The sequence below is a fragment of the Taeniopygia guttata genome, chromosome 23 (genome assembly GCF_048771995.1).
Source record: "Taeniopygia guttata chromosome 23, bTaeGut7.mat, whole genome shotgun sequence".
In the NCBI taxonomy this organism is placed as follows: Eukaryota; Metazoa; Chordata; class Aves; order Passeriformes; family Estrildidae; genus Taeniopygia; species Taeniopygia guttata.
In genome coordinates this window covers 767234-775812 of record NC_133048.1, presented here as the reverse complement: position 1 = coordinate 775812, position 8579 = coordinate 767234, and the positions used below count along the sequence as shown (strand labels likewise).

The window sequence follows — 8579 nt, the reverse complement described above, 5'->3', positions numbered from 1 at the left end:
AGCCCAGGGGAGCAGAGGTGCAGCAGAACACACGAACCCTCGGCTGTGCCACGGGCCGGGCACACTCCGGGGACTCAGTGACAGCCCTGTCCCATGGCCCCTGTTCCACATCTCCCTCCAGCAGCAGGAGCTCCACAAACACATCCCAGCACTGACAAAGAAAGCAATTCCCACAGCTCAGCTCAAGCACAGCACCGAGATTCTGACATTGTGATGTGGCTGCTGCGAGCAGCACCCAGCCCTGGTTCCTGTCCCGCCCCAGGGACAATCCAGCTGGCACATCCATCCCTGGTCTGCAAGCACTGTGCCAGCAGAACCGTGCACACTGCAGTCCTGCCTTGCAGCAGGATCAACAGCTGGAGAACAGAGCCTGGCATTCATTCCCTGCAGAACTCAGGAACAGCTGCCCCGAGGAGAGAAAGCACCAAGAGAACCTCCCATGGGCCACAGGGCAGGAACAGCTCCAGTGCCAAAGGGGAAGAACCCCAGCAAGTCCCCATGAAGCAGGTGGACACTAAAAAGCACCAGGAGTCAAAGTTTGGACTGAATAAACCATGAGAAGAGACAAACATGGAACTTTTATTGTTTATGTACAAATGACAGAGGTTTGTATTAAAAAGAGAATCCACCCAAAGTCAGCGACAGGGAAGAGTTGGCTCTGAGCTCTGGCCCTTCCTGCACCTAAAACACTGAGGAATATCAGGAGATGGTGTTTAAAATGAAACTAAGAGGAAAGGGTTAAACTGCCTTCTTCTCTGCTTGAGTAAGAATCAAGAGCTGCTCCACAAAATGAAGAACCTTCCACTACACGGACTAAACAAAGAAACCCAAAGTCAACTTGTAACTATACACTTCAGCTTTAAAAAAGGCACAACGAAACCAACGAAACAGAACAAAACCAAACCTGCAAAGCTAAGTATCAGCAACAAAAGTAAATTTAAGTCTCACAACATGGATGGGACACACTTAATCCTACCCCAGTTCCAGTGGAAAAGGAAATGCCTCTCTGTGGGTCTGCAGGTGACAGGGGGGCAGCAGTATCAGCCTTTTCAGCAAGTTCCCGACCAAGGTGGAAGCACAGAACAGTCAGGAATTCAGAACTACTACAACTACTACACCACCTTTGTCTTCCTGCAACTCGGGTGATTTAAAAATGATGCAAAGTACATGGTCCAGGATTTCCTCCCCCCATCCAAGTCCCTTAGAGTGATCACTCCTGCTGCAGCTGCCATCCTGCTTCAGGGCTTCTCAGTGGGGAGTCCCAGACCTAAATCCCAGGAGCATCAGCACTGATGGCTCTAGTAGTCCTGCAGAGAAAGGACAGCACATGCACATTAACACCTTCCCACCTCCGATTCTGCTCTTGGAGCTGGGGGTTCTCAGTCCTCTCTCATCTCACACACCACTAGCTGCAGGAAAACAGATCTTTTCCTTGTAGCTAAACACTGAAAAGCAGGACCCTTCCAGCCTCGAGTATCAACTCAAACCAGATGCTTTTGATGCTCCAGATCATGACAAGATAACAGGATGCAAAGCAGCTTTTTCCATGAGAAGCACACAGGAGTTATCTGTGACCTGGGCTCAGAACAGCCCAGCTGGGCTCAGCTGCTGTCACAGCCAGGGGACAATGCTGATCTCACGCTGTGACTCCTCAACCATGACAGTAAGAACTCAAATGACAGCAGCAGCGGGAGGGTTTTTAAAGCTTGAGAGTCAGCCAGCCCTTCCAGTGAGCAATGAAAACACAGACAGAGCACGGATACTTACGGCTCTTGGCTTTTTGTTTAACTTGAGATCAATCCTGTGGTTGGAAAGACAAGAGAAACGTCCATGTCAATAGCTGACCCAACACCAGAGTCACTGCACAGGGCACAGCTACGACAGACACTATGGTTAATCCATCCATTCCCAACTGGCTGAGCCAGGGCTGTTCCCAGCATTACTGGCCATGAGAGCAGCACAGGAGAGTCCAGTTATTATTTGCCAAAAAGCAGATTCCATCCACTCCCAGACAGAGTTAATCAAGGGCACAGTCAATCACAGGGCACTTAGGCAGGTGAACAAGGGGAACTAGGCATGCTTTATGTTAATTTAATCTGCCAGAAGTGTAACTATGCCACAGGTAATTAGCCAGACATAGCGTGAGAGTTATTTACTTGGATAGAGAGAGGAGTTAAGATGACAGAGATTATATGAGCCAAAATTACTGAGTTTAGTACATTTTTCCAACAGGAAATATCCATGTCTATACTTATCTCCTTAAGCAGCAAAGCCAAAAGAATCAGTTTTTAAACTAAGTTTTAAAGTTAAAAAGTTTTATCTATTTAAATACGAAACAGAAAGGTAAAGAAGAGTGGAGTTAATTTATAATTTGCTGAAGTTATTAAATAAAATGTTACCTCCATCACGCTTTTCTGTTTTTAAAAAAAACTTCCCAGCCTAACCTAATATACATACCTACAATTAAACAGATAAACTAGGGGTTAGCGAGGTCTCAAAAGGCACATCGGTGTCTACACACTAACAACACAGCACAAGTACTAATTCAAGTCAAACTTACTCAAAGTCATAATCAAACATGCCAGACGGGCTGAGGGGCAGCATTTGAAAGGAAGAAAGCAATAGAAATTAATATACTAATGAATTAAATCAATTAATTGATTAGCCACCCTAGCGAGATTGCTAAAAAATTAAATGAAATAAATAATAAAGCCAGGGTTCAAACACCAAGTTCTTCAGGTATCTGATTAACCAGGACTGGACACAAAAAGCCCTCTGGGCTGGCAATCCAGAGTGCCTCTCCCCAGTGGGTTTCTGGGAACAAGAGCTGTTAGCAGAGGTGGGTGTGGTTCACACGGGATTTTAGGAGCTGAAGGAGGGGCAGACCCGCAGAGGGCAGAGCTCAGGGGCAGGACAGGACCCAGGGCTTGGAAAAGCAAAGTGAGGGCTCGGGAAGCTGGGGAGGGGCTGGGCTGCCAGGGCAAGGCGCAGCTGGCTCGGGAGAGGTGACACAGAACTTGGTGCCCAACCCTGCACTGGTGCTCCCCCACACCCCCAGCACTGTCCCCAGCAGGGGCGGCCCAGGGACGTTTGGCCAGAGCTGAGCAGTTTGGTGACTGTCCCACCCCTCGGGCAAAGCCACAGCAGCACCTCAGACACAGCTGTGCCCACAGCTGGCACCGGTGGGGAAGGATTGAGCATGGAATCCCATCCCAGGACTGCACTGCTAGGAGCAAACAGCGCTGGGTTCCCTCAAACTCTTTATTAGCTGTGACAACAGCTGAGCACACAGGAAATATCCAGCCTGGCCTTGCTGTGGTGTGGCAGGGAGCAGAGGGACAGCAGAGCCTGTGGAGCCTCACCTGAGGCCCTGTGTGCACCTGGAGCCAAAGGTCCCCAGGGGGGAACCCAGCGAGGCTCCTGCAGGGCCCTTTCCCCTCCAGAACGGGGCAGCGAAACCCAGAGTCGTGCTGGCAAGAGGAAGAGCTTCTGAATCAAGAGAAAAGCCAGCATTTCTTTTTATTTTTCTCTTTTTCACGCCAGACCCCACAGGGGACAGACCCACAGGTCTGGCTGGAGCACCTGTGGGGTTGTAGAACACCCTCGCTGCACAATCAGGGATTGGGTTGTTGCTGGGGTGTTTTTAGCCTAAATATACTTGAGAATTGTTTGGTCCTCTCTGCCAAAATTTAGGGGATAGTCAGTAACAGAAATCACAATTTTAACAGAGCTTTTATTACAGACAAATTTAATTATCTTTTTATCATTTTTAATAATCTATCTGGCCCTGCTAAGCGTTACAAACAGTCAGTTCCTGCCTCGCTGAGTGAAGCTGCCACAGGTGAGCAGGGCAGGGCTCCTCTGCCCAGCAGCCTGGCCTGGCAGCAGCAGCCAAAGCTGCAGAGGGGATGTGAAGGAACCCAGAGCCACACAACCTGTTGGGAGGCAGCTTCCCCCCAGCCCCTGTCCCTAAAGTCCAGGTCATGGACCAGAGCAAAGAGATTTATGTCAGTTCCAGCACCTGCCCTGCACCCCACCATGTTGTTGGCCATGGTTTGTGCAGGGAGAATATTTTATAATTTGTTTGAAATGGCAGTTTTCTTAAGCTGTACTTCAGTTTTACAGGTTGTTTCTCTGGACTTGTTCACGGATGTAGTTTCTTGTGTTATTCCTGAACTTCTTCCAAATATCTACAGGCAAAAAAAGAGATTTGAACTTCTTTGGATTCCCAGCTCATGGGGAACCAAAGGGACATCCAGTCCTTTTGGATATTTGCCCAATTCAGGCTGCTGTAGGAAGGAAATTCTGACCCAAGAATTAAAGACACACTAATGACTCAACACTTAATGAAGGCAAAAAAGGAGTTAAGCATTTTGCAAGCATTGTACCTACCTCGTGACCCCACCCCAACTGTCTCCAGCCCCCCTTCTAAACTTTTACCACTTTAAATCCTTTCTCTAATTGCATGGTAGGTCCCTTAAAGAGGAGAGCCTGTCTCTAGGCAGAAGCAACAGCTCAGAGCCAGCACAGACTGGCTCTGAGAGAGCTTTTCAAACTAGAGAGTTTTAAAAGCTCCATTACTTCTGTGAGATCCTTAGCCCCCAGCCTCAGCAATCCTTCCAGACAGCTCTGAGTATCTCCTCTCCTCAGTTCTCCTCCCTCAGGGCCTGACTCACAGGCACTGTCACTGCCAGAGCCTGGGCTGAGGGCACAGGGACCAGCTCATCGCCCTCGTTACACCTTAGGGGCAGAGCTGGACAGGGAAATCCAACCAGAAAAGAGTTCAAGGAATCTGTTTCACGTGAATTTCAGGTCAGTTTAATAACAAACACTCTCAGGTGAAGGTGACACAGCAACTCCTCTATGCCAGCACTGAGACTCGGTAGGGATGTGAGAGCTGGAAGGGGCTGCAGTGGAAATCCAGACACTGGGAGTGTCCAAAACCCCCAAAACTTTCCCATTTGCTTTCCACCCTCCTTCAAAGAAAGCACTAACATTCCTGCCCTACCGAAACCAAGCAGCAAGCTCAGGAGGTCAGGACCTGCTGGAAGGAACAAGCTTTATCCTGAAGAGATGGAAGAGCTGGAGAAGCTGCCCAGAAGCACAGCTGTGCTACAGCTGGAGTGAGCACCCTGTGCTGCTTGTTTAACTTCCTCAGCACTCTCCCCTCCTCTTCCAAAACCAGGAAAAACACCCAAACAACTGACCCCAGCTGCCTGTTGGTGATTCCAACGTGTTACTGGTTCCCCTCAGGCAATAAACTCAATCCAGCCCCAGCCAACTGTCCAGGTGTGGTGAGCAGGCTGCTGGTCCCACTGACCTGTGTCTGTTTTTGTTCTTTCTCTTTTTGTGGCTGCTGTGGTGGCTCCCAGAGGAAGTGGAGGAAGCAGCTTTCTGGGGCTTCACACCCTGCACGGAGCCATCCAGCTCTTCAGCATCCTCCTGGTTGGGCTCATTCTCCTGGTTGTGGAAGTCTGGAGAAGTGTCACTCTCTGTGCCACTGCCCGGCTCCCCTAGAGCAGGACAAAGCCAGGTGAGCACCAGGCTGAGCTCCTGGCACAAAACCCCAGCACAGCAGCAGAGGCACCTGAGCCCTGCAGCACCAGGTGAATCACAGAGCCTGGGACACAGCCCTGCAGGACAGACAGAAGCTGCTCCTCAGCACTGAGGAACTACAGCCCCTTTGGTGCAGATTACAAATTGTTTTTTCAGTGTCCTGGGGGTGAGTGGTCCCTCCCCAGGTCTCCTGTGACTGACACATCTACAGATGCAGTGCTTCAGCTCGTCCAGCCTCTTCCTCCACACAGCACCAAAGCAATTCCAATCCCTTTTACACACAACAAAGCCCTCTGAGCCTGGAAAGAACTTGGGAAGTCAACAGGAGCAGCCCGAGGGCAGCAGACACAGGGATTGGGAAGGGGAGCCAGACCCCAGCCCAGATCTGGAAGGCTGAGACAGGGCTGAACGGTGGAGAGAGTGTAATTCTCCCCAAATTCAGAGAAAAGTGACAAAGGGACTTACGCTTCTCAATGAGCTGGTCCTGGACTCCAGCTAACGCACTGACAGCCTGGGAAACCAAATGGGATGTCAAGCCAAGCAGGGATTCACTTCCCAATGCTCAAAGCATGGAGCCCAGCTCACACAGACACGTCCCTCTGATGCCATGGCCCCGTGTGGCACCGGGGTCTGGTGACAAAGCCAGGGGACAGCGGTGACAGCAGGCACAGGCAGCCTCCCACCCCAAACACCGGGAAAGGGGCTCTGGAAGGGGCTGCAGGGTGGGATGGGGATGCTTAGGGAGCCAGGGCAGGTAAGGGGGTGCAAATGGGGAAGTCATTCTGCAGGTGACCACAGCAGGACTGAGGGATGGGATGGGGAAAAAACAGGAACAGGAATGGGAGCAAGGAAAGGATGGAGACAGGGCTAAGGAGAGGGGTGAGCACAGCGGTCAGGGCTCATCCCGGCACTCACCGCTGCCGAGGTGACCGAGGACTTGCTGAAGAGCCTCTCGGCCTCCTTGAACTTGCGGTTCCTGCGGTCGTTTTTGCTGTTGGAGTTCCTGAAACAGAGACAGGCGGGATGGCGGGGCCGGCGGGCGGGGCCCGGGCCGGCGGGCAGCGCCTCCGCCACTCACTTCTGGTTGGTGAGGTAGCGATCCCAGCCGCGGATGATGTTGCCGTACATCTGCGTGTCCTCCAGGTAGCTGCCCTCGAAGGCGTAGATCTGCCGCTCCAGGTTGGCCAGCGTCTCCTGAGGGAACACCGCCGCGCATGGAGCAGGCCCGGCCACGCCGCCCGGCCCCGCCGCCGCCCGCCCGCCCCGCCGCCGCCGCCCCGCCGCCGGCCCGGCCCCGGCGCTCACCGCCAGCTCCTGTTTGCGCTTGACCAGCTCGGCCAGCTCCCGGCGGGTGTCCGGGATCTGCGGCGGCCCGCCGGCCTTGGCGTGCAGCGCGGCCATGGCGGCGCGGCCTGCGCGGGGCGGGGCGCGGCCATGGCGCCGGGCGGCCGCCAGGGGCGCTGCGGAGCCGCGAGCGGCGCGGGAGGAGGCGGGGACGGGGACGGGGACAGAGAGACAGAGACACAGGGACAGGGACGGGGACACAGGGACACAGGGATGGGGATGGGGACAGGGACGGGGACAGGGACGGGGACAGGGACAGGGACACAGGGACAGGGACAGAGACAGGGACAGACACACAGAGACAGGGACACGGGGACAGGGACAGAGACAGGGACAGACACACAGAGACAGGGACACGGGGACAGGGACGGGGACAGGGACACAGGGACAGGGGACAGGGACACAGAGACAGGGGCAGGGACCGGGACAGGGATGGGGACAGGGACACAGGGATAGGGACAGGGATGGGGATGGGGACAGACACACAGAGACACAGGGACACAGGGACAGGGACACAAGGACAGGGACACAAGGACAGGGACAGGGATGGGGACAGGGATGGGGACAGGGATGGGGACAGACACACAGAGACACAGGGACAGGGACACAGGGACAGGGGACAGGGACACAGGGACAGGGATGGGGACAGGGATGGGGACAGGGACAGAGACAGGGACACAGGGACAGGGACACAGGGACAGGGACCAGGACAGGGATGGGGACAGGGACAGAGACAGGGACAGAGACAGGGACGGGGACAGGGACAGGGATGGGGACAGGGACACAGGGACAGGGACACAGGGACAGGAACGGGACAGAGACAGCGACAGAGACACAGAGACAGAGACAGCGACAGTGACAGCGACAGCGGTGGCGACAGCAGCGATGCAGATGGGAACGGTCGGTGGTTCTGCCCACCCAGTGATTCAGGTAGTCCCCAGTTCAGATATTCAGATATTCCCCTATTCAGATATTCAGATATTCCCCGGTTCCGCAGCCTTCAGGGTCCCTCTGAAAGCAATAAGGGATTTGTCTTTACCAACCAACTGTGGGGAGGTAAAACGAGCGCTGAGAGGTAAAAGCAGCAGTGGGATTTCACTGATGAATGGAATGAGAGGGATTTGTGTTTACAGATCTACTGTGGGTCTGCTGGTAAATAAAATTGGATACTGAGAGATGAAAGAAACAGTGGGAACAAGCATTGATTCTATAGGAATTCCACTGACTGACACAAGGAAAAGGTGGGGTTATACATTAGAAGGGGGTCTGTATTAGGTGTTTTGGGAAGTTTGTACCTCCTAAATACCTCAGCCAGTGGGGAAAGAGGGAGGGAAATGTGGCTGGGAAATTGGGATAAAAAGGAGGCTTCATCCTCTAACAACTTGAGAGACTCGATGGGAAATGCCCCATGGCCTCTCCTTTTATTGGAATCAAGTTCCAGGACTCCTCTGTCTCCTTTTTGGCCATAACCCTCAGGTGTTTGTGGGTTGATTTTCCTGACACCTCCAACCCAAACGTTTCTGTGATCCTATTAAACTGTGTCGCTCCGATCCTCTGCAGTCTGGGGGCCAGTTTGCCCTTTTGCAGTACAGCAATTCTGTCACTTCCCATTCCAGTGAGACAGGGGACACAGAATGAGCCACCCTGGCCACACCCAGGTGAGACAGGGGAGCAATACA

General features: G+C 53.1%; 1 protein-coding gene across 6 annotated transcripts; it reads right to left on the bottom strand.

Annotated features, from left to right (window-relative positions):
- Positions 1 to 537: 537 nt before the first annotated feature.
- MEAF6 (MYST/Esa1 associated factor 6) lies at positions 538 to 7026 on the bottom strand. Of its 6 annotated transcripts, none has more exons than XR_012051772.1 (8): positions 6862 to 7026; positions 6635 to 6750; positions 6472 to 6559; positions 6022 to 6067; positions 5321 to 5513; positions 2400 to 2457; positions 1768 to 1801; positions 538 to 1307 (listed from the first exon to the last, which is right to left on the bottom strand). XR_012051772.1 is itself a non-coding variant. In XM_041720679.2 (8 exons), exons 1-8 carry the CDS (start codon positions 6955 to 6957, stop codon positions 1299 to 1301), a joined length of 585 nt encoding a protein of 194 aa, XP_041576613.1. In that variant the 5' UTR covers positions 6958 to 7018; the 3' UTR covers positions 538 to 1298.
- Between the last annotated feature and the right edge of the window lie 1553 nt (positions 7027 to 8579).

Bases quoted from the DNA above. Each gene is read 5' to 3' on its own strand.
- MEAF6 (XM_041720679.2), bottom strand. From the start codon at position 6,957: ATGGCCGCGCTGCACGCCAAGGCCGGCGGGCCGCCGCAGATCCCGGAC. The intron at 6,533-6,634 runs GTGAGTGGCGGA...AAACGACCGCAG, and splicing joins CGCTACCTCACCAACCAGAA to GAACCGCAAGTTCAAGGAGG. The intron at 2,591-5,320 runs GTCAGTGGGACC...GCTGCCCCTCAG, and splicing joins AAGAACAAAAACAGACACAG to CCCGTCTGGCATGTTTGATT.